At 54.7% G+C, this 24,772-nt stretch overlaps 1 protein-coding gene across 6 annotated transcripts in view; it reads right to left on the bottom strand.

Moving 5' to 3' along the window:
• Positions 1-24,211, bottom strand: part of MYT1 (myelin transcription factor 1) — a 62,366-nt gene extending 38,155 nt beyond the window's left edge. For 4 of the 6 annotated variants that reach the window (XM_066978300.1, XM_066978301.1, XM_066978302.1 and 1 more), the window contains exons 1-2: positions 24,062-24,211; positions 2,781-2,881 (exon numbers count right to left, since the gene is read on the bottom strand). In XM_066978300.1, the coding sequence (XP_066834401.1) occupies positions 2,781-2,881; positions 24,062-24,086 (126 nt within the window). In that variant the 5' untranslated portion in view covers positions 24,087-24,211. Of the gene's footprint in view, positions 1-2,780; positions 2,882-19,422; positions 19,857-19,959; positions 20,116-24,061 lie in introns of those variants that run through there. The other 2 variants (XM_048074697.2, XM_048074695.2) reach the window with 2 other exon arrangements.
• Positions 24,212-24,772: the final 561 nt, after the last annotated feature.

The following is a 24,772-nucleotide window of genomic DNA, read 5'->3' as shown; positions in this document are numbered from 1 at the left end:
TGCCTCACCAGCCCTAGCTAGCCCCAGGGTCCAGCTGGATGCCGGTGTGGAGGGCTATGGAGCCAACCCAAGCCAGGCAGCAAAAATGGGGTTGAATGGCCTGGCCTGATTTTTTAAAGTTTTATTTCTTACCCCACAAGGTAGCCCCGCCTTGGCTGCTGCAGGCTGCGTGTGGGTGGCAGACCTGGCTCTGGGTCTCCACATCCCCCTCTGCCAAGTGCCAGGGCACCACCGCTCACTGCGGGAAATGCGGAGGGCTCCGTCACGCTGCACCTCCTCTAGCTACTAGTTTTTAAAGAATAAATAAAGAGGGGATGGAGGAAGAAGTACTCTTTGCTCAAGACTCTCGCTCTTCTTTTAAAAAGGGCTGAAAGTGGCTGAAAGCCTCCGCGCCAGCCCCGTAGCTCCCAGGCACTATTTTATAACCACACTCTGGGGCTGTTTGTTTTTCCCCGCTCCTCCTTTAGGGTCTCTCCTGCTGCTCGATTTAAATCCTCCTGACGTTCCACCTATGGAGAGCCCCGTCCTCAGCTGTACAAGCTACCAGCTGCCTTTTGCTCTCTCGCTGCTGCTGAGAAAGGACACCCTGTGCCCCGAGTCGGGGGAGGATTTCGCCTTGACATCTTTAATTGCAAAACCACAGCTTGTACCGCCGCCCTCTCCCCCAAATTAAAACCTGTAGCTTTGTCACAACCAGCCTCCTTCAGCTGCGCTGTCAGTTTTCATTTGCAACAAGGGGTCCTATCCCCACCCCTCCCAAAAAAAAAAAAAAAAACCAACAACAACACAGAAAATTAAACATTTACAGAGCACTAATGCTCTGTAGCAGAGGCATCCTCCGCACGAGTGAAGCAGACCAGAAAAGATGCTCTGAGCATCACGTCTGGCACAGCCACAGCTGCACCGTGTGCCTCTGCAGCACCAGCATTCAAGGCTGGGGTGATTTCACGTGCAGCAGTTTCAGTTGACATCTACTTTCCCCTTGACTGTTTGGAAGTGCTACAACGTGCAATCCAAACGCCATTTCACGCGCACAGAGACCTAAGTGGCTCGGTATGTGCAAACAGCTCTCATGCCAAAAGAGGAGGGGTGGGGGAGGAAAAAAAATTGCAGCTCCTCAATCCCATTGTTTTCAGGCTCGGTAATAAGCTGCCATTTTCATAAGATTATCCTCAAGTGGCACGAGCTGAGGCAGTTGCTGAAGCGAGACTATGAGAGCACATCTCCGAAGAGGGGCTCTGGTGGCCCCGTCACCACCAGCCCTACCTGTCCTAGCAGCTGCCAGCCTTCGCTGGGCCACGGACCTCTCCAAGGCACAGGGGAATGGAGATTTGGGAGAAAAAGGCTCATTTCTCTGCCAGCTGCTGGGGCCAGGACAAGCACAGGCAGGAGCGTCCGGGCAGACGGATGCAGCTGGATGCATGCAGGGAGCACCTCTCCCTGCTGCTCCTCAGAGATCTCATTTCAGACCTGTCAAGGGAAATTTTATCCTGCACCCAGACTCCTTTAGGGACAAAAATAAATAAGTAAGCATGCCCCACACCCCATCGTCCTTTCAAGCTGTGCATCCTGTAGGTTACAAGCCGTAACTACCATGGAAAGCTACATATAAACGTAGTCCATGTTTATTTGGTGCTCTCAGCACGACCTGGCTTTGCAGGACCACCCCAAATCCTGCTCCCACTTTGGATGCTCCCTCCTAGCTCCTCCTGGCCCCAGACCAGGTTCCCTGTGTTAAAGCACAGCTGGGCAGAGGAGAGGGTGGAGAGAAATGGTTAATACTAACAACGTGCTTGGCAGAGGCAGAGCACTAGATGAGCACCAGGTACTAGGCACGTTACCTTTTGTAATCATCGCTTTATTAACATACAACAATCTTATTAAATCTAATCTAAGTGCTTATTTGGCAGGTTCAATAGAAAAGCCTTAATTGAGCCGCTTTTAAATATAGCAACAACTGCTTACGCTGCTTTCTAAGAAGGTGTGAGCTTTCCTGGCGACACCTGCACGCAGCTGACAGCTTGTTAGCCAAGAAGGATGCTTCTAAGGGTGGATATTTGCTGATTTGGACTTTTCCTGGGGCCCCATTTATTTGGGGACCGAGGATGTGTGCCTAACATCAGTCACCCAAGGAGGGCTCCCTCCACTGCCCTGGGGGTCCGTCCGTCTGTCCCAGCCCGTGCCTTGTTACCAAGAGTCCAAAACCAGGCAGGAAGCATCATCACTTGTGTAACGAGCAGCCCCGTTCTGTGCTTAATTAAAGCTTCCTCATCTGCTGGCAGAGGCTCTGACGGCGCGGGCTGGACCCCTTTCAGCAGCCCCAGCTGCAGCAGTAAATGGGCAGCTCTGTGGATGGGCAGGATGAATGCCTCGCTTGTCCCCGCCGCGTGCGCCACGGCTTCACCTGGCCCGCGAGGGGCTTCTTCCGACCAGCCGGCCCCTCACAGAAAGGGTCTCTTTTAACAGGCCTGGGACCGAGCTAAATATCCTGAGCTGTCCTTGAAGGATGGGACCAGAGAGGAAGGGAAGGATTGAAATATCTGGCCCCGAAGCCAAATCTTGCCAGCTGGAAGCCTCTCTGCCTGCACGCACCATGCAGGAGGCTCGGTTTTAACAAGGAGACAGAGCCGCCCAGTTCCTGCCCGCGGTTTGGGTGCCGGAAAGGCTCCGTCCCCCTGGCCCAGCTGGTCCCCGAGGGCTGTGGCACCGTGGGGCCCTGTCCTGCTGTCGCCGCACCGAGGAAGAGGATGCTCGTGGAGGAGGAAGGGCTCTCCGCTCACCTTGATGCGTGTGCCGTGCAGGCTGGCGGCTCCCTCGCAGCTGCTGATCTTCTCTCCGCAGGTCCACCTCTGGTTCAGCAGCTCGCCCCGAAACTCATTTTCTAGGGAGGGGAAGAGGAACACGGGGTCAGGAGACAAAGCCAGCCCGGCACTCCTTTGGCAGCATCAGCCAGAGGTGAAAATGACATTTTTATTTCCTGCTTTATTTAAATGGGCACTTAAACCCTGCTGGGGGTCTCCATGCCCTGAGCAGGACCCCTTGGTGGCACTCCAGGGCCACGAGACCTGACCATGAAGACTTTGCAGTTGGGGTAAAAGATGGTTCAAAGACTCAACAGGCTCCCTTGCAGCAGCCAAGCTGCAGGAGCACCCATGGGTGCCCTCAGGCTGCTGCAGGCTCTGCACAATGCTGCTCAGCTTGGTCCTTCAATGGAAAACCCAACAGCAGCAGTGACTGCAGCCCCCAGGTTGCCCATGGGGGCCACCAGCAGCAGCCCAGGAGCCTTGCGGTTCCTGTGGCAGCTGACAAAGCCTCACCACATGCTCTACCCTCACACCTTCTTTTCTTCTCTTTCCAGAGATAAAGTTAATTTTTTATTCTTTCCTAGAAATTTTCCACATCCAAGGCAGTGGACAGGACCCGCGTTGGGCATTGCTGGGAGCCGAGCAGGTCCCTGTTCCTGGTGCAATTTTCCATGACAAATCCAGGCACCACCAGCTTTTGGGAGTGGGTCACTGCAGCAATTTGCAGCGAAGATGCAAAATGAGGATACCCGAGGTACAGCTGGAGAGCAGGGGAAAGCCCTGGGAAGCACGCACTATACAAGCTGACGCTTGGCACTCTCCCTTCCTCTTACACAACTTCAAACACATCCAAGGGGCAGGCGCCAGCCCTGCTGCAGCAGCGAGGAGCTGTGTTGGGGGTCTTCCCCTCCTGTTTGTGGTAATGAGATGAAAAATGCTCGCCCCCCAGACTCCAGCTCCCCATGGTAACAGCTCACCTTGGCAAGCCAGGGTTGCTTTGGGTGCCGCCGCCACCAGCCTTCCCCTTCAATCCTTAATTGCGGCTCCCCGTGGCATTGAGCAGTGAATAATTTACTGCCTGTTCTCCAAGCCTCGCTCCATTCATCTTCCAGCAGCAAGGCGAGGGGAAGGAGCGCATCCCCCAGCAGGAGGGAGCTGAGGATCCGCATCCATCGCGGGTGCTAACAGCCTGCAGAAGAGCCCAGGGCAGCTCCGGGCTCCCTGAGCGCTGCCACAACAGGCTCCCATGCTTCCTCGATGTGCCTGTTATTTGGGTGATCTCTAAGCGAAAGCAGGCAGAAGGCTAACAGGCACTGAAGGAAACCTGAGACGGGCTTTCAGAAACAGATAAGGATCACGGATAACTTGCTGAGCGTGCAGGACACCAGCTGAGCGACTTCAGAGCTGCTCTGCCACCAAGCAGCTTTTAGGAGAACGCACAACAAATACCAAGGGAAATACCTACCCCTAGCCTGTGTCTGTTCTTTATCCACAAGATATTAAGAAACAACCACATCCCACAGTGCTCTTGCAAGGATGAGCGTGTTGAAAGGCTGGGATAATTCGATCCCGCCGTGACACACTGCCCAAGGTAGCGCCCGGCACCGACGACTGTGAAAGTCACCTTCATGCATTTGTTATAAAATTGTTCTGAGGCCAGCAGAGATGTTTAGGGGGCTTTTCTAGATTTCACGGGCAAAACATCTGTGTTGGAGACTCTGCTCAAAATCCTGCCTGAAACACTGTGTCCAGCCTGGATCCGCAGGAAAGGTACAGGGCTTGGACACAAAATCCAAGAGCTGCCAAATATTATTTTCCTTCAGAGAAGCTCCAAGGAAAGGAAACGGGGAGGCACAGATGGCCAGGCAGATGATAAAAAATGAAACATAATGTGGGAAAGAAACTAAAAAAGGGACAGAGGAAAGGAGAACGGGGGTGAGGACATCAAGTAATAATAATAAAAGATGTTTCTATAGCACTTACATGGGACATTATGGCCTGACTGCTTATCTGAAGGGAAACATTTCCCTAAGTAGAAGGCTAAGAACGAGCCCTGGAGCTGTCAGGGTAAATGTAGACCAAGGTGCCAGCTACGTTTCGCATCACTTCCCGTGCCTTTGGTCCCGGGGTGCAGAGAAGGGGACGGGGCCAGGCTCTCCCCGCCAGCTCAGCACCCTCCAGCCGCTGCTCCCAGCCCTCTGCCCAGCCCGGAGCTGCCGTGGCCATCTGAGCCGTCAACACCCGAATCAGATTTCCTCTGCTCCGTGCTGCTTAAATGCATCTCTCCGGTCTCCAGAGGGGATCAGCTTGCACGTGCTGGCTGTGCCCTTTCCCCTCGCCTCCGGACCCGGATTCAGCAGAAACGCAGCACGCTTATGGGAAGGACACTCCTGTTAACCAGGACCACCCAAGCAGAGATGCGGGATATTGCCTTAAATGACAGATTTTGTGCACGGGAAGCGGATCCCTGAGGGAACCAGCCATTCTGAGCTCCCCTCCCGGCACTGAGCTGGGACGGCCAGAGCTCGCGGCCAGGAGGAGGACGTACAAACACTTCCCCTTGAAAAGCAGCCCTGGATGCTCAGCCTGGCCAGGAGGTCACAGCCTGATGTTCGCATCCCAAGGAGGTAACCGGCCTTCCTCCACCGCACCCATCCTCTGTGCCCGCTGTCTGGGTCACTCGTTAAAAAGGTCGTGTTTCCCCATCGACATTTATGTCAGTCTACCACCAAAACATCACGATATCCTCTTCTGAAATAGATTTTTCCCAAGCCTTGAATCTGTTTGTCCCCTCCTCTCCTTCAGAGATAGATAGCCACTGAGGCAGGGCAGTTGTGAACCGAAGCACTGCAAAATGTGCAAAACCGTGACACGAAAGAGCAAGTTCTCTGAAATCTCTGGTCACCGTCATCAACTCCAAAAAGGAAAATCTGGGAAGTCTGGAGGGAGACCACACGCAAGTCAGAAGGTGGATCAGACTTTGGAGTATTTCACTTTCCAAGGAGCGAAAGCATCGATTTTCCAGAAAAGAAAAAAAAAAAAAACTCCAAAGAACAGCAGATATTTCCCTCAAAAATAAGCCCATATGAAACTCGGGAGTGCAGAAGGTGAGCAGAAAGCAAGGCGGCCGTGGAGGGAGGCTGCTGGGAGGCAGCCAGCTCCGGCGTGGGGCAGCCCCGCTTGCAGGCAGAGCAGCACGGCCCTGCCTCCAGAGCTGCCCCTGCACGGGGCTTGCATCTGCTCCAGCAAAGCGACGGGGTGAGAGACAGGGCTCTCGGAGAACAGATGGGGGAAAGGCTTCGTTTCCTCATAGATGCATCGCCGCATATTTTAACCGAAAGACCAGAAGAAAAACATATCAATCTTCATTTGCTCCCCCAAGTGCGAGGAAAGAAAGAGGAAGAGGGTGAGAATTTTCTTCATCTTTGTTCAGGCACATTTTTCAGGGAAAGGTGAGCGCTGTGTTGACAAGGGACCCTGCGCTGGGTCCTTCAGCCCAGGTGCTCAGCATCCCGCTAGATGACATGGGCTCGCTCCTGAGGACAAATACAACAGCAGCACCGAGGGTGTATTTTGGACCCTGCCTTTCACACGAATAAAAATAATCCCAAGGCCAAATTTTGCATCATTTCTGTGCCGCCACACCTCTTGGTGGCTCACAGGGGTGCATTTTGCAGCGCGTCGCCCGCGCTCACCGCCCTCTGCACCCAAACTCCACAAGGCAACGGGAGCCTTTCCCCGCCAGCCAGAGGGGGAGCAAACCCCTGCACCGAGCTGCAGCTTGCACGTGCCATTGTGGAAGGGAAACGTGCGGTTTCAGCCACATGCTGAAAGACGCTGGCTCCTTTGCCAGGTTTACAAGGAAATACGGGAATTTTCCGCTTCGTCATTAGGTCCTTGAATGCCTCCGCAGGTTCCTCTGCAGCTGCGCTGAGGAACAGCGATGGCACGGGGTGGAATAACTGTGGAGGTGGCTGAACACACACTGCTGCTTTTGCTGCCATTACACACCCGCACACCGACGCTTGCACCCGACAGCACAAAATAAAGGCAAGGAGTTCTCAGCAGCGCCTTTGATAGCTCTCGGGGCAAACAGCCCGGTGCGGAGCTGCATTTGCCTCGAGAAAACCCTTGAGTTACTAATTGTGCTCCTCAGGATCTTTAAGAGAAGTGATGCATGCCCTCTCACAGCACAGAAATACTACCTACTCAATGCAATGATCACTGTTTACCGCAGCACATCTACGTTCAGCGCTCCAAATTTAGCTTCCCAAACATGCATTTAATTCAAGATTTAATACCGGATGTTAATTGTATATTGCACAGTAAATGACTGATCATTAAAACATATTAATTGAGGTTTAACAGCTGTATAATAGATATTACATCTCACACTTATCAGCAAATATGATTTAATAATCAATTAGACCGAATGTATGGATGGGAGACGGAGCAGGGCCAGCCAGACTGCAGGTTGTTCTGTGTTGCTCCGTAGTTGACCTAAGGACACTTTTATTTAGCAAGTTGGGAAAGGAGCTCAGCAATTGCCAAGCAGATGTTGAGCTTGGATGCTCTGAGCTGGGGAGCTTCCCTGGACAAACCCCAAAGAGTTTATTATCTCTGCAAAAGGACAGATGTAGGATCCACAGACAGTTCCTTCTTATAAAGCTGCAGGGAACTGGCCCCACGACTACACCAGCAGGAAAGTGGGGAACTGGTGAGCAGGGAGCAAATGCCAAGAGATGCTCGTCCTCCCCAGCACCTGGAGGCTGCTGCGTGCCAGAACCACAGCAGCCCCATGCTTCTGATTGTGACTCTTATTTAAAGCAAGCAGGCGAACATTAGCGCCTTTGATGAGGGACGCGAACGGCTCCTACACCCTGGGCTGGTCTCCAGGGCAGTTCACCCACATCTTGGTCTCCTGCTCAGCCACACCGGGCCGGGCGATGCCTCACTGCTCACCCCAGCCATGCAGAGCCCCAGCAGCTCACCGGGTGCATGAATTTTTGATCCTTCTGCCCCAGCAGACAGGCAGCATCAGCTTAACGCGCTCTGCTACCAAACCACACGTTGTAGCATCAAGGGTTACAAAATCCGTGATGCACGCTGACCTTTTCCTTTCCCTTTACACAAAGTAAAGGAAAGGTTGGGATTTTGGTAGGATCAAGTCTTTCTGGTGCTTTCGCTGCTGGACGGATGCTTGCAGCACAGCACGTGTGATGAACCAGCTCAGCACCAGTGGGGCTCAGACGTGCCTGGTGCTGCCGCCCTCCCTCCAGCTCTGCCTGCTGCAGTGGCCGGGGTCACCCGGCAGCACCCTGCCTGGGATCCCTCCTCCAGCTCCACACAAAGCCCAGGTGGCTCCTGTCCATTCACCCCCCCCTCCTGCTGCCATCTCACCGCCCCCAGACCCAGCAGCTCTGCACAGCGAGCACCAGGACCCACCTTTTGCCTCACCCTCAGCTGCAGGGGCTGAAGCGCTCAGCACACCTCCGATGCAAAGAAAGCAAATGAGGCTACAGCCTCTCCTCATTAAGAGCAATATTCATGCTTCAGTGTTCACGGCCAGTTAATAAGGCTTTTTGTTGGAGCCTTTTTTATTTTCCTTTTCCTGCTGGCTGGCAGAAGTGCAGCGCACGGTGCTGCAGAAGGTGTAGGGGCTTTTTGCCTTCCACCCTTGTATCACTCGTGTACTCTTCAGGAGAAGGAATGCTGCATGCCCACAGTAATACTGCTGTTTGTGCATTGTTCCTTAAATATATTGATCAAAAAGAATAGAAAGAGTGAACATTCCTCAACATCCCATCAGTCCCCAGCTCCTTGGCTTGTCGCTGTTAATACGAGGCACCCTGAGCGTGGCGAGCAAGGCCACCCACAACAGCAAAAGCAAAGTGGTGAGGTCCTCCACGAGAGGACCCCTTTGGGATTTCCAAGGGCCAGGGCAACAGCAGGGCCTGGAAAAGCAGATGCTGACCCCACCAAGATGAGAGCTAGGTCTGAAGGATGGGCATCTCCCTCCTGCCCTCGCCCTAAAAACCTCTACAGGTTGCCCAAAGAGCAAATTTTCCTACTGCTGTCTCAGGAGCCGTATATTCCTCCCGGACCGTACCTGAGCCTGGACAAAAACCAAGCAAGCCCTGGCTTATCCTTTCCAAACTGGGAGTGCCAGGGGCCCTCCTCTGCCTTGCTCTTCCACAACAGGACCACTCCTGCTTTGGGCTTCGGCTCCAGCATCCCTTTGTGCACAGAGGCAGCCCCGCTCAGACACGCACTCGTGCCCAATGCATGTGCAAACAGGCGTGTAACACGTCGGGCACGCAGAGTGCATCTCCGAGAAGCAAGGCACAGGATGCTGCTTCTTTCTTCTTGCGCATTTTCCTCATTATTTTGTTCTAATTTGGCTTTCCCGGTGCCTTCTCTATTCAATAAAAGCCAAATGCAAACTGCGTCCCTTAATCGCCGAAACAGCAGCTCACTGCTGAGAAAATAATATAGATGTAACTTCCAGCACCACACACTTTCTTTTCCATTTATATGCAAATGTCGACCTTTCACCCAAGCTGTCTCAAAGAAGTATTTCCTTAAAAATGCAAATAGCATGTTGCAGACAGTTACTCTGGCTGAGTCTTTCTTATATTATTATTATTATTTCTTTTAACCTTACCAGTGCTGTGAAAAATAACTGCTAAACTGCACCCCGGTAATAATTACTTTTCATACCAAATCGAAAGCTTCCATGGAGCCGATGTGTCGAAACACCAGCAGGAGAATTCACCACGGACGGATTTTTAGAGATGATTTTGGATAACTGTGTCTTGGGTCAGGGGAAAGGAAGCAGCTCGGAGTCGAGCTGCTGCTGAAACAAATGAACTAATGGCTCGGGGTGAAGCCACAAAAGTGTTTTCTGTGTCGTAAAACCTTGTGCACGTGGAAGAGAGGTGTGGCACTAGGACGGCTGGGGATGAGGACGGGTAGAGAGAGGGGTGGCTGAGGAAAGGGGTGGTGGGGAACAGCCAGAACGAGGTGATGGAGAGGAGCAAACCAGATGGGGGGGGGGGTTCAGCCCCAAGACCCCCCTGGTTTGCCCCTAAAGGGTTAAAGGGGGGCATCAGTGATTGCTGCAGCCAGATCTTCCCCTCTCTCAGAGCAGCGCTGTGCCTGCACGGGGAGGTTGTCCCAGTGTGGGTGGATGGCAAACAGATCGAGCTGGGTGCACTGAGACAGCTCAGGTATTCACAGCACCTCACGTCCAAGCTGCTCCATCATCAGTTTGGATATTCAAGGGAGAAGAAAGCCTGAGCTCTGTCTTTGCATGGTGGTGGAAGCCAAATGCTTAAATCAAAGGTAACAAATGGGGGTCTTTGCATGAAGAAATAGCAAGCGAGTCAAAACTAGCTCCAGACAGCCTTCCTGGAACAGGTCGAAGCGTCATTTAGATCTGCACTTTTTTTTTTTTTTTTTTTGAATAGCAAACATGGATTTCCCCAGCATGTAGGGAAAGAGCTGAAGAAACTGCTGGGGTATGAACTGATCTTTCCTCCATCATCTGCCAGCTATAGATTTGTCTGTCAATGACTCTTGTTCCTTCTGGGCTCCAAACTTCCAGAAATACCCCAGCGAATTTGTCACAGCCCACGTGAATCTGAATCTGCCTGGAGACCTTACCCTTGGGCCCCTGGGGTTCTGAGCAAAAACACAAAACTGGAAGAAAAAAAAAAATTGCTGCTGCCTGAATTTGGCTCATTGCTGGTGGCCAAGCCAGGCACAGAGGTGTCCGAGGGACAGAGCCCTTCTGTCCCCAGCACAGGACCTGGTCTTACTGCTGGTGTTTGCTGGAGCAGCCCCCTTTTTGCACTGGGGGGGTCTGCAGCAGGCAGCAGCAGGTCAGGCACCGGAGGAGAGGCTGCCTGGAGGAGCCGGGGAAGATGCTGGCAGCGCTGTGACGCACGGCTAGATGACTAAGTGGGCTACTTCCCAGCTGCCAGCTTGTCTTTGCGATATTAAGCCTTTCCTCTCCGCTGTCTTATAAGAAGTGAAAACTTGACACGTAAGCGTGTGTCAGGCGGAGTCCAACAGACAGCAGCAATAAGGCAGGAGCGGAGGTGAGCTCATCGTGCGCCTGCAGCTCCCCTGGGGAAGCGGCAGCGCCGCGCTCGCACCGGGGCCGTCCCCACGCTGCCCACCACGAGCCGGGACCCTCTGCCGGTACCGTGCCATGGCCTGCCAGGACAGTCGCCTGCTGAGCTCCACTTGCTCGCGGGGAATCATCAAATATGCTGAGTTTACAGCCCTGCTGGCAGCGCTCTTAGCGATCCTGCGGCCCCGTGTAATTGGGATTAAATAGAGGCGAGTGGCACCTCTCTGCATTGCCCATGGGAGCCAGGGCTGCCTTGTGAATAGGAAGCGGGGACAACGGCACGCCTGGGGAGGAGGTTGGGGCAGCGGCTGGGTGCCTCTCTGCACATCTTCCATCCCTGCATCCAGCCTCTGGCACGTGCTGAGCCCCCGCGCTGCACCGCTTGGCCCCGATGCTGAGCCCCAGCCCGAGAGCTGAGCCTACCATAGGGAAAACGTTGCAGGACGGGGGTACAGCCCCGCAGCCCAAGCCCCAGACACAGCCAGAGTTTAGCTCACACCCTGGCAAGCCTCCTTGTCCCCCCTGCCCTCCCCTCGCTCCTGCTGTCACCCTGCACCCCCGTGGCACCGCAGCACCCCCCCTGCGGCCGGGGGCCTCTCCTCCGCAGAGGGAAGCCACAAGTTTCCAGGGGATGTGCGAGAGGAGATGACAACCCCGTGCTCTGCTGCGATGCTGCAGGCAAAGTTAACTGTTTTGACTGTCTTTTTCTCTTCTGAAGCAACAACATGGCTCCCAGGCACCTTTTTTTTTTTTTTTTTTGAACCAGCAGCTCCCTCCAGAAGGCCATTCATCCTCTCCTGTCACTTGTGTACTTGCAGAGAGCATTTCTCTGGGCAAAAGCAGCTACTTGCTCGCTGACTAATTACATCAAAATATTGAGGGCAACAAACAAACCTTTAACTCCACTTGCCAGGAGCTTGCTAGACGCAGAGCTTCAGGATTACAGAGGAGAAATGTGTGCATCAGCAGGAGCAGCTGGGGCTCACGGCCACAGCTCCTTGCAGAGACACAAACTTTTCATCCTTGCTGCTTGAGCTGGGCTAACTTTGGAGGCACAAGCACTGAAAAAGGGGACTAAAAAAAAAAAAAGGCCAGGTTTGACCCCAAACACCTGACTGCCAAACAGACATTGTCCTCCACCCCCTGTGCTGCCTTCCCCTGGGTGGGAAGGCTTCAGCCCCGAAACACCAACGCCAGGTGGGTTAACCCCAGCCAGCTGCTGGGGGTTTAATCCACACCCCGTAGCCATTTCTACATGCAGGTAACTCAGTACTCAGCACCAAACTCAACCAGCCATGCTTGGGGATCCCAGGGACAAGCACAAGGCAGAATTACTGAGCACCAAATTGTCAGGTTTGTGGGATTGTTTAAAAAAATAAATTCAAAAGTGTTTGGAGTGTCACCTACAGGCTTTGCCTCAGTTTTTAGATACCGTGTGCATGAAAGCTCCCCCAGAGCCATCTCTTGTACCTTATAATAATATTCACCAGGGGATCCTCCTAATGCAGGGTTTAATTCATTGCTGTTGAATACACCTGACTCCTGCGCTTGCAGAGAGCATTCAGGTAAACATGCCCGTGAGTTGCGGCTCAAGGAGACAATTACAGCCCTCGGTCCCGTCCTCCACGCTGAGCAAAAAGGTCTGAGTGTGCCACCGAGGAGGAAGAGGCTTCCTCAGAAGAGGCTTGACTTGCAGATGCTGGCCTAGGGAAAGCCGCACGCGTGCCAAATGGTCTCAAGCGAAGGCACGAAGCAGAAGAAACCCGAGTCCCCGCTGCAGTTTATATTTAATTAGAGCAGAGGCAGCTTATGCAGCAGTTTCGGAAACATATTGTCTTACAGCATATTGGGTATTTGTATCTTAACAGCTCGACATCGATTTCTTTTATGTGAAGGAAGAGAGGAAAGAGAACTGTGTGCCCTAAGTTGTGTTAGCTCCAAAGAGACTCCCGTACCACTTGGACTAATGTTTAGAGTAATCAAAGGCGTGAACTCATGTATTATGGATGGGAACGAGAGTTTTCAGTCTTCTGCAAAAAGGAATCTCCAACGTTTGGTATTTTGTTAGCATGCTGGCACCATATGGCTCTCCCCTGCTGATATTCTTTCACACCAGAACTTTATGTTCAGATGCTTTAGTTAATATTTTACCCAGCAAGCATAAACAAGATGCAAAGATTGCAGTCGACAGCAACCTCCTCTTAAACCATATACCCGCATTAATAGCGAAGGATTCTTTCAGCAAGTAGTTTACCGAACACATGCCTGGCTTTTTTTCCCCTCCTTTAGGGGTCCATTTACTTTAACCGCATTAGCATCAAACAGAACACAAGCAGAACACCCAAGGAGGACATTTTCACTCCCTTCCTACTCAGTTTCCTGGCAGGTCAAAGGCAGCAGTGGACGCGGGCGGGTGCTGCACACAAGTGGTATTTGAGTGCAACTCGTAAGGCTGCAGCTCCGTGGGTTTTGCATTCCCAGCTGGAATTTATCCTGGGGCTGTGGAATCGTCCCTTATCCACCACTGCAGTGTTTCATGAGGGATGTGCAAACCAATTTACGGGCCAGCCCGGCCCCGTGCTGACACCACCCCACAATCCAACCCCACAAGGCGAGGCGCGGGGAGCTGGCTGCTGCTGCAGGGCTTCACCGGGGTCCGTCCTGCCCACCCCACAAACGCAGCAGGGGGATGCCGGAGCACCAGGCACATATCCATCAGCCAGGCAAAGCTGGCAGCCCTCAGGAAGAGCTGCCCCAAACACCAGCGTGCTGAACCACCAGGCAAAGCCAGCAACACCGTGTCCGACCTGGCAGCCTTCACCAGTAGCTGCTTTTCCCTCCACCCTGCCCCAAGTTGGGCACGGAACCACTCTGCAAGGCTGCGGCTTAGACATTTGGCTCTAAAAACAGCATTTAGATCCCCCATCCCCCCCAAATATTCTTATTATTCTTTAATATTCTTAAAACAAATAGGACCCAACAGATGTCTTTCAGCCTGCACTCTTATTAACGAGAATATTGTAAGAATGGAAATGAGGTCACAAATGTTTAATACTTTGTTTAAAAAGTCTTCAGCTTCTTTAAAGAGTTCCACTAATCCCAACATGACAGATGTACAAGGCAGTTTTGCTTGGGGCAGATTAAAGTTCTCGCTCTGATTTGCTCTTTCATTTGGTCTGATTAAAATAACACTGCAATTTTTTTAATGTGCTGACTTCAAAATAAAAAAAGGGAAGAATAAAAAGAATAAAAAAGTGACCAGTAAAGGCCAGCATGATCACAATAAAAGCAAGTTTATTGTTGTCGAGATAAAAAAGCGAGACAAAAGGAACTGAGGGGCAGACAGCCCGCACCCAGGTTAACATTAAAGCTCTGCGTTAAAGATGAAAGGGGGACCTTTCCAAACTATGTTTTTTCCATTTGAAAGTGTTTATTAATCTATTCTTTCTGAAGCAAAAAGTTCAATGAAAGACAGATCAAAAGTATTTTAGATCAGGTGAAAATTGTATTTTATTTTTTTTTTTAAACTAAGCCAAAATGAAAAGCGGATACTGCAGAGCGTGTCACTGCATTACGGCCGGTCAGAAGAAGCGATCCCTGCCACCCTTTCCTCAACAAAATTGTGCTGGAAATTCCCTGCGTCCTTTCCTGACATCTTTTTGCACCAGACCAGCTTCCAGACTCTTTCACAGCTACCTGCATTTCCTCGCTGCTATAAAACGCACCGGGCAGCCCAACCGAGGGGCTGGCAGGGGGCTGAGCCCCGTCACGTTCCCAGCCTCTCCTCTCCCCCATGGCCTTGATGGAGCTGTGTGTGCCAGGGGTCTGCCCAATTTCCTGACCTCACCACACGCCTGTAGCATGGACAGGGGCATGTCTAAATTTGATATCTGAAACACAGACTTGTAAGGGGTAAACTGCAGGATGTCCGGCTTAGAGGAGCCCAGATTTCACTCTCAGATCCCAGGCAGTTGGCCTGGGCCTTCCTGGCCCCGAATCCTCTCCTGCCTCAACATCCCCACTGCAAAACCACAGCAAGACCTCACAGAAGCACTGCAGGGAGGAGTAACCTCCACGCTAGGCTTGTGTTGTGTATTCAGTCATTTTTCCTTACAACTCCAGCTTGTGCCATCCATAAGCACCAACAAAAAAATCCACAGAGAGTTTCAGATTTCCAAAGAATGGCCCTGTTTGGGTGATTTTTGATGCTTCCAGTCTTTGCACATGAATATTTAGCACGTGTTCATGCCATCAAGGTGTGTGTCCCCCCAGCTGGTGGTGGGGCAGGAGCAGCCCCCCTCCAGCACAGGACCCTGTCAGAGCAGCTCAGGGATCCCCTCCTGCGGGACACCGGGCGCTGCTGCCCTCAGGCAGGGAAAGCCCAGCAGACCTGCATGGGGAGGACACCTCCAGAAACTGCCCTTCATATTTAGTGTCCCAGTCCTGTCCCCAAGGGCCAAGCCACTGCGCAGCAGCTCCCAGCGAGCAGCTCGCGAGCTCTGCAAGAGCAAACCTTGCACTTTCAGAAATTATCAGAGCAGCCTACCGAGAAGGGAAGCTTGTTTCCTCCAAGCGTACACACGCACAAAGCTCTTCTCTCCTTGGCTAAAAGAACCGGGGGGATGGAGGGGGTGACAGGTTTCCTCCCACCTCTGTTTGAAGCCGGAGGGATGCCACAGCCCTGCTCTTCAGTATTACTCATGACCCGGTTCCCAAATCAGGAGTCTCGTGTAAATTCATTTCACTAGAAGCAAGGTGGTTTGGGGCATCTCACCTACCCCCAGAACTTCACAGCACATGCTTATTGCCACGCTTCTTTATCCACACCACCGTCTCCTAAGGACTAGCTGCTGGATCGAGTTTATTTCGCAGAGGTAAGCAGCCTCAGCAGCACCACAGAGTGTTTTAGGTTGTGGGAGGCTTCACGCAGCCCTAAGGCTGCCAGCGGTGCCAGCCAGCGTGCACCAGGGGACCCTGCAGCACGTGCCCAGGGACACCAGTACAGATCTGCAGGAGTTATTTGCAGAAACCAGCAAAAATCAGGAAAAAAGGTGGAAAAAAAAGTGCAAAGAGTGAGGCTTCCTGACAGCAACTTCCACCCTGTCAAAACTCTAGAAGTATCTGGGAACCGAGGGCATGGGCAGGAGTTAGTCGGGGCTAGCATCCTTCAGACTGCCGCTGTAGGGCTGCTTCCCCAAATGACAAATAAACCTGGGGTCCGCGGCCACCTTTTCAGCCCTCCTGGATATCAGCATCCGTGCCTGCTCAGCTGGGGGTAAACCAGCATCTGCACAGCACGGAGCTGATGGGGGAGGTGAGTGAAGGTGGTGGGGTACCTCCAGCTCCGTAAGTTTGCAGCGTGGATCCTCCACCCTCAGCTCCCACGCACGAGAAAGGGCAGCAGCTACAAAGTGACAGGAGACGTCCTTTGTCGTTCAGGAAAGAGCTCAAGCAACTAAGCCGTACAGTTCACAGCTGTAAAAATAAGCCCTTGCCATTCACAGACTGCCACACGGACACAAAGCGAAGGGGGGAGCGGGTCTTGCCCCCCACTTTGCCATCAGCTCTCACATCTGACTTCCCAGCGGTAAGGCGATGCCTCCCCCGGCCTCCCCCCACCCCTTCCCAGGGCTGATTTCACATCTTCTGGGAAGCCCAGCCCAGCCGAGGCGATTTCCCCCGCACGCTCCGGCCTTTACTGTAAGCCTGCTGCTTCCCCCTCGTCCCTCAGCTCTGGGGGCAGAGGGTCCCCAAACTTCCGAGGGGGGCAGATGCAAGCACCCCCGGCAAAACCAGCACCCCCCAGGATGCAAAAGGAGAAAAACAACCTCACCAGGTGGGGACCTAGGGACCATTTTGCATCATACTGATTTATTTCTGGGGCTCAGGGAATAAAAGTCACCTGCCACCCCGCAAACCCCAACGCAGAAGCAAGCTGGGGTTTGGGGGAGCAAGACAAACTGATACTCCTGAGCCCCTAAACCTGCGTTATTCAGCTTGCTCAGGGTGCATCGATGACTTCGTGGTCGTTGTGCACCCGAAGTGGAGCACGCCCCATCCCCGGCAAGGGGCCCGATTTGATGCGGCACCCTAAGGCCAAGTTCTGGGGGTGTGCGGGGGGGGGGGGGGGCAGTTTAACAACGTCTGCTAAAATGGCAGCTGCTCTGACGCCGCGCTACGTCTTGCAAAGTCAGCCCTGCCCTCCCCATCATCTGACTGCCAGGAACCGGGGCCGGCCCGCTCCCGGCGCCGCCCCCCCCCCCCGGGCCGGGGGCAGAACCAGAGCTGCGCCCCCCACCCGGACCCCCCCCCCCCCCCCCCTCCCGGACCCCGGTTCCTCGCAGAAGTCCCGGCCCGGCTGGGTTATTCAGCGGCCTGATGACTCCCCCCGGCTGGGTGCCACCTGGGCTCCCTGCGCCCCCAAGCCCAGCCCGGGGCGATTTGCCAGCCCAGCTCCACAAAACAGAAGCCTGGGGGGGGGGGTGGGGGGGGGGGGGTCCTCGGGCTGTTTGCCCCCCTCCCCGGCTCCGTGGGAGGCTTTGGGGACAAGGATGAGCCCAGGGTGGCAAAGGGAGAGTGGCGGCACCGCTGTCGCCTCCCCCGCCCCACAACAGTAGGGACAGGGGAGGGGAAGGGGAGAGGTGTCCCCCCCCGCCTCCAGCCCCCAGGGCTTGGCTGGAGGGTGGGGGTCACCGCCACCCCCTCACCCCAAAGCTACCGAGGTGAGGCTCCGCAGGGACACTGAGCGCTGCCTGGAGCCCCCCTCCCGCAGCGGGACCCCCCTGCAGCAGGGCTGGGGGCTCCGGGCTGCTCGGGGGACAGACGGCCCAGCCCGGACAGACCCCCCCGGGACGGGACCCCCGGCCGGCCCCGAGCTGCTGCCCACCCCCGGGGCACGGAGCCCCCCTCCCCGCAGTGCCACCGGCCTGGGACTGAGCCGGACCCACGGCTTCGGGGGTCCCCGGCCCCAAATTCCGCCGGGACACGAGGGGGGGGGGGTCCCCGCCTGCTTTTGGGAACGGGACAAATCCAACTTTTGGGGAGTTTTCCTACTCCTCGCCTCCGTGCGGTCGGGATGCCACAGATCGCTAAACCACTTTTAATAATAATAATAATAATAATAATAATAATAATAATAAAAGGGTGGGAGGAGATCCTCGGCCTTCCCGAGGTGGCAGAAAGAGGGGAAGGATGGGGGAGAGGGAGGACGGGCAGGGAGCAGGGGAGCCGGAGGGAAGAAGTTGCGCGGGGCGAGCCCGGGGGGGCTCCGAGCAGCAGGCGCGGGGCTGAGCTTTGCAACACGCGGCTGCTCCAGCCTGCGCCGCTCGGGAACAATAAACAGGATCATACAAAGAAGTGGAAAGGCGGCATCTTTGCTTCTGGTTTCTATGACAGCATCGGAGACAACCCAACTATAAACTCTAATTCCTAGATTCCTCCCCCCCCCCGCAAGCCGCCCCCCCCCCCCCCTTTTGTCTGCCATTAATTAGAGTGGCCATATGGAAAAGGCTGATAATAACAGCAGATGAGCCGACGAGAAGGGGGAAAGGGAAAGAAAAGAGAAATAGCTAAAAGTAGCGGCAGGGCGAGGGATTTACCCGGGGCTTTTTGCACTTGTTTGCAGAGGCTGCTCGGAGCGAGGGGGTTCAACAATAGCGGGGGGGGGGGGGGGGAGGGCGGAGCGGAGGGGGCTTGAGGTTGCCCCCCACCGTTTTGGGGGTCGTGGGTGCTCTGCCAGGGTCGGCCCGGCCAGGTCTGGGGAGCAAAGAGCAGTTGCCCCCCACCCCGCCCCGGCATCCCGGCTCCGGGGGGGCTGGCATTAGGCATCCCCCCGAGCCTCCTGGTACCGCGGGTTAATGCCCACGACTTGCCCCTGGCATGCGGGGGAGCCTCGGGGGGTGTCGGGACCCTCTTGGGGACACGTCCCCTGGGGGGGGGGGTCGGTCCTGCCCGCCGGGGAGCTGCGCCCCAAACTCAGCCTAACTCGCCGGGGTCCATCGCAGCGGCAGCATTTCCCCGGGGCACCGAGCCCCTTCCCCCGAACCATCCACAGAACACCACCGCCACCAAACTTTGCTGAAATTGATAAAGAGATTAGGCGAGCAAAGCCTCTTCCGAGCTAGCTAAAAATAAGAACCCGCAGATTTTTCTGCCGCGGTCAACGCGCGGGGAGAAATCCACAAACATGGCACGCTTCCCTTGGTCCTCGCTGCTATAAATAGAGAAGTCTCAAGGAGTCAACGCTGGGGGAGAGGGAAGGAGTGGGGGGGGGGAAATATAGAAAGAAACAAAACGCAAAAGTGCGCTCGTGGCAAGAAGCGGGGCAGAGGCTGGGGCGTGCAAGCGCAAGCCCCGCACGCGGAGCCCCGCTGGGTCCCCGAGGGGTCCCCGAGGTGGGCTGGGGGCCCTGCGGGGCACCGAGGGCTCGGGGGGAGCCCGGAGAGGGACGAGCCGAGCCCGGCCGCGCACCGCGATCAGCACCTCCGAGAGCTCCGCGTCCCGGCGCCCCCGGCGTCTTCTGCTAACACCGCGCTCGCTGCCCTCCGGGTAAACATCCACCGATCCCCCGGTCCGCAAACCCGGCAAGCATCCTCTTCCAGAAATATTCAGAAAGTTTCCCGGCTGAAAGCGATGTCGTGTTTATATATATATATATATTTTTTAAATCTCCTCCTTCCTCGTCTTATTCAAGCTCTTTTCAGTCAGAAGCAGAATATGTCCACTAGCGTCTCGCAGCCAGCGAGAGAGCGAGCGAGCAAAGATGGACCTAGGAGCATGATGATCATCATAAAAATCCCCTCGGTTCTCCAGTGCAATTTTCAAAACAACAACCCAGCCTTCGTGCTCTAAAAGCGAAACGCCTGCGTCTGTTTACATCAACTGTGTGCTCCGAAAGCCTTTCCCCTCTGTCTCAATCCAAGGGAGGAAAAAAAAAAAAGAGGAAAAGGAAAAAAAAAAAAAAAGAAAAAAGCCAGCATTATCTGCCTTTGTCAGCGAAAGAACATAATATTGACTTACCTTTCCCCACAGCTATTGTCTGCCCCTTTGCAAAATGACATCACGGAAACCAATCATGAAATTTGCATGGGGGAGGTTGTGGGGGGAGAGTTCTTGGAGGGCAGCCCACTTCCCTACACCAGTAACACGCGTGTAAGACGGGTTGTTGGTTTCAATTAAATATCTGATACTCCTTAGTGTGTGAACTCTTAAGCCTGCTAAAGGCAATGTCTCATTTACTTAATGACCGCTCTCATTAATGGAAATGGCACAGAGGGGGCTTGCTGCGCCTTCCCTTTGTAAATACACTACCCATGAACCCTTGGGGTTGCAATATATCTGTTTACTCTCCGAGGTGAAATAAATTTACAGTATAGCATCAAAAAGAGAGAGAGAGAGAGAGAGAGATGGAGCTGCTGACTTGAGCGCACGGAGAGTTGGGGCTCTCCCAGCCCCGCCGGCCCCTCTCGCTCCCGCTCCCCCTCGCCGAGAGCCAGCAGAAGGTGAGGGATTTTTGCCCGAGCTGATTCATAATTAATATGCACGAGGCTCGGGGCTCCTTTGATGGCAGCAACACAAAAGGACGGCGAGCGCGACGAGCACCGCGCCGTCCCCCCTGCGCATCCCTCCGCGTGGTACAGCCCAATAATTCCTAATAGCAGCAAGCAGCGAGTGACAGATGCCCTGGGTTAGCACAGCTCCAGCGAAAGTACTTTACAATATTTATTGGTGGTTAGGAAGATGACCTATCACCATAAAGAACAGACTGGGAAATTTATCGCCTCCATGAACCTGGAAGTATTGCATATTAGCTGATATACATATTCAAAAGCGAGCGCTTAAAAGGTGTATAAATATATATATATATATTTTTTTTCCTCCCCTTAAAGAAAATAAATGGCACAAGGTGTTCCCGGCAGACGTCGCCTCACCCCACGAGGGACGGATCCCGACTCGTTCAGGGCTTTGGGACGGGGAGGAGAAGACCGCGAGGATAAGTCCTAAAAGAAAACGGTGGCTGAAAGAGTTCGGGGGGTGTTTTAAGTGAGCAAAGCCCCGTGTTCTGCCCGGCCGCCTGCTTTCCTCCCGGGCAGAGCCGCACTTTTCCTTGCGGAGGCCCCCGGAGGAGCCCCCCCCCGCAGAGGGGCGCATTAACACTTTGCTGGCAACTTTTTGGAAAGGGGGGCAAGGGGAGCTGGGGCTCGCCTTCCTACCCGGCTCTTTTCCCTGCACCCTCACGCCTCCCCCGGCACTGATTCAGACTTCGCTGTCATCGTACTGAAGATTTCCGAAAAGATGCGGGAGGGAGCCCCAGGAGCCGAGGCAGGGAAAGCCGGGTCCTGCCGGGGTCCTGTCCTCTCCCCTGGAAGCCCCAGCCCCGCACCGGAGCAGCTCCTGGGGGAACAGGAGGGGAAAAACCCTGGGAAAAGCCCTGGGCACTGCTCGGGGGCTCAGCCCCAGCATCTCCGCCGGGACCTTTCCAGGCACCGTGGGCTGGAAGGAGTGCAGGATGCAGCCCCGTCCTGCCCACGGACTGTTACGGGGCCATGGCAGGGGGACACTGAGAAAATTCACCATTTAGGGCGTTTTGTTGAGAAGAGGGTGACAAAAAAATATATATAAAAAAATACAAATAAAAAAACACTAATTTTTAACTGTTGAGGTAGTCTTGGAAATTCTTGCGATGCTCATTTCCACGGCTCGCAAGCCTGGTGTGCTCCTAACCCGCGAGCATAAAGGAGGTATTCAGCAGAGAGTGCTCCTGAAAAGCCGTTTTCTATCTCCTTTGGACACACCACGGAGACGGGGATATTTTACATCCTAAACCTTTGGCATTCAGAAATTCTATTAAACTCTTATCTGCAGGCAGCAGGCCTGGTGCTACACCGCAGCCCCATTGTTCTGCGCCCGCGATAGGATCAAAGGCAGGGCCGGGAGGGCTCAGCGCCTCTCCCCACAGCGCTGCCTGGTGCTCCCCGGCCCTATTTCATTTAGACACGCAACGCTAAAACTTGAGAAACAAAAGCACGATAGCCAGGACGGGAGGCAGGAGGGAGGTGCTTTCCCTTGTGCTCCCGCATAAATCCGTGCGTGCACCGCCGCTCGTGTACAAATGCGCACGATGTGCAAAACGTACCTGTGCCTCCGAGTATCGGCACGGAGGTGTTTTATTATCGCTGCTCTTGCATTTATTAGCAGGCGGTGCGCCCAGGGAGCCCTGAGGCAGGTCGAGCTCGCGGCTTTGACACCGTTTGCTAAGCTCGGGGATACCGGAGGCTGTTCGGCTCCCCTTTGTTCCCCAACTCGCCAACTTCACCTTCCCCTTCTCTCAAAACCTCCCCAAAACGGTGCAACCAACCGGCCCCTTACCCCCAGCTTCCAGTGACCACCAAGAGCTCCAGCAAGCAGCAGGACTCCCCAGACCCCCCCGCACATCCCTCCGCACCCCCCAGGCTCCGGGGGCAGCAGCCCGGGCCGAGCAGTGCCGAGCCGTGCCAGCAGCGGCTCAGCACCACGGCAGCGGACAGCTCCGGCCGCCCCCGTCCGGCTTTTAAGGCATTTTTGCACTTTTTATTTATTTTTTTATTATTATTTTTAAGCTCTACAGTCACTTCACAGACGATTTCAGGCAGCAGGTAATTATCGTGCGCTCCCGGGTCTGAAAGAGCTGCCGCATCCCCGAAGGGAGCCGTGCAGCCGAAAGGTATAAAATAAAAATATTCAAATATTTTCGCCTTTGGAGCATTGTTTGAGACGGGTACGCTGAGGATACTGACTTCACGTCGCCTATAGAAATGAATGCCAGAAGGGTTTGGTTTTTTTTTAAGTGGATTGCCTTCACTTCTGTCCCCATGCAGCGTTCTTATTTATTTATTTTAACGTCTTCCTATGCTCATCTTTTCTGATCAAGCATTTCAAGTTTCAGGTTATTTAAAATAAAACTGCAATTGCTTGTGTAAATACAGACATAAAAAACGCCGTGCTGCAGTTCGCTTGCTTCACTGAGACTGTTCCGAAGTAATTTAGATCTCAAACTTTATGCATTTGTAATTGGCACCAGCTTCTCCGGTTACCAGCTGGGGGTGAAAGATTTTTTCCTTGTTTCTTTCTGAAAGCTTCTATGCAGATGGGCTGGCTGCCTTAATGCCTCAGACTACAATTAGTGCCGTTGTATGCCGAATAGAAATGGCCAGCATTAATATTGTATATGGAACAGCTGAAGGGTTGCGAAGAAACCTGCCCACTACAGGCCCCTGGCAGATGGAACAACATGCACAGGCACAAAAAAAAACTTTTAATAACCCTCTGCTCGCTCTCTGGCGCGCCCCTTCTCCCCGATTTGGGCGGTTCCTTCCCGAAGAGGCGATGCCTTTGTCTCACCCCCATCTAGAGCTCTTTTCTCCCTAAAAAGCGACAGTTGAAGCAACCGGCAGCTTTTGCAAGAGGCACCTTGCGTTAGCCCGGTACTTTCCCTTTGTACCTCGGTTAACGCAGGCACCGAACCCCCCCCCCCGGCTCACCGGGCGCGAAGCGACTTTGGTTGCATGCCACCCTCGCACGAGAGCAAAAACCAAACCGAACTTAGCAGAACTGTGCCAGAAGTGGCAGAAAACGGGATTTGCTCCCCTCGCCCCCTGCCCTTTGTAAGCAGCTGGGAGCCTGGGCAGCGGGGACAAAGCCCGGCGGAGGCGCGCAGCAGCAGCAGCCGCCCCCGGGGCCGCGCGCGTCCCCGCGCACCTGTAGCCCCGCGGGGCCGCGCCCGGAGCAAGGCGGAGGGGGGGGGGGGGGAACGAGCCCGGGATCTCTCCCGCTAAACGCAAACTCGGGAAACCTGCGCTCTGAAACACCCTTTCCGCTATGACATTAGGGAAAAAAAAAAAAAAAAAAAAAAAAGCCAAAAATCAGCCCAGAACAAGGAGAGCATTTGTGGGACCGCCTTCCCCCCAGCCCAGCGAGCCCCTTTGCGAGGAGGGGCTTGGGCAGAGTTAAGCCGCTCGAGAGCTTCAGAAACAGAGGGAGAGTGGGGGCACCCAGCACGCCCTCCCCCCCCCCCCCCCCTCCTCCTCCTCCTCCTCCTCCTCCTCCTCCTCCTCCGCCGCCGCCCCATCCGCCGGCTACGAACCGAGGAAAGTCCCGCAGAGCTTCATCCTTGCCGGCGAGCGGTGGCTGCCTTCGCCGGGGAAGGGAACGAGGGGGCCGGCGGCAGGGAGGGAGCGGAGGCTCCGCGGGGTTCCTCCCTCCCTGGGAAAAGTTCCCGGCCGGAGCAAAAACTTATCCCCGCCGCCGGCCAATGGCACCTCGCCGCCAAATCACTGCAGCGCACTCGGCGGCCAATGGGCGGGGGCGGGCCGGGGCCCGGCACAATGGCTCTGCCCCCCCCCCCCCCACCCCCGACCCCCCCCCCAAAGGCCAAGCATCTCCGTGTCTTTAATTAGAAGAGAGCCGAAGCGATAACGTGCACGTCCCAGTCCGGGGTTATAATCCTATAATCACCGCCCCCCCCTCCAGGCTGAGCATCCCCGGAGCCCCATCCACCTCCTCTCGACCCCAAGAGAGCCCATGGCTGATTGTGGAGTGACAGTGTCATCCCCGCCCCCCCCCCCCCCAGTTCAACCCGATGGCACCCCAGGGACCTGGCAGCCCCTGGGGAGCTCGGTGGCTGGGTGAGCGGACCTCTTGCATGTTTGAGTCTGGTTGTGCACGAGTCCCATCGTGGCCACACGCAGCTCACGGGATGCTTTGGTCCAGTCCAGGGCGTGTGGGGGAAGGGGAATTGCTTCTGGGAGAGATCCGAAATGGAAAAGGACGTCCCTCTGTCTCCAAGGACAGATGG

The sequence above is a fragment of the Anser cygnoides genome, chromosome 16, assembly GCF_040182565.1.
Source record: "Anser cygnoides isolate HZ-2024a breed goose chromosome 16, Taihu_goose_T2T_genome, whole genome shotgun sequence".
NCBI classification, from domain to species: domain Eukaryota; kingdom Metazoa; phylum Chordata; class Aves; order Anseriformes; family Anatidae; genus Anser; species Anser cygnoides.
The sequence above is the reverse complement of the archived record's forward strand: the minus strand, read 5'-3'. Positions and strand labels throughout refer to the sequence as shown.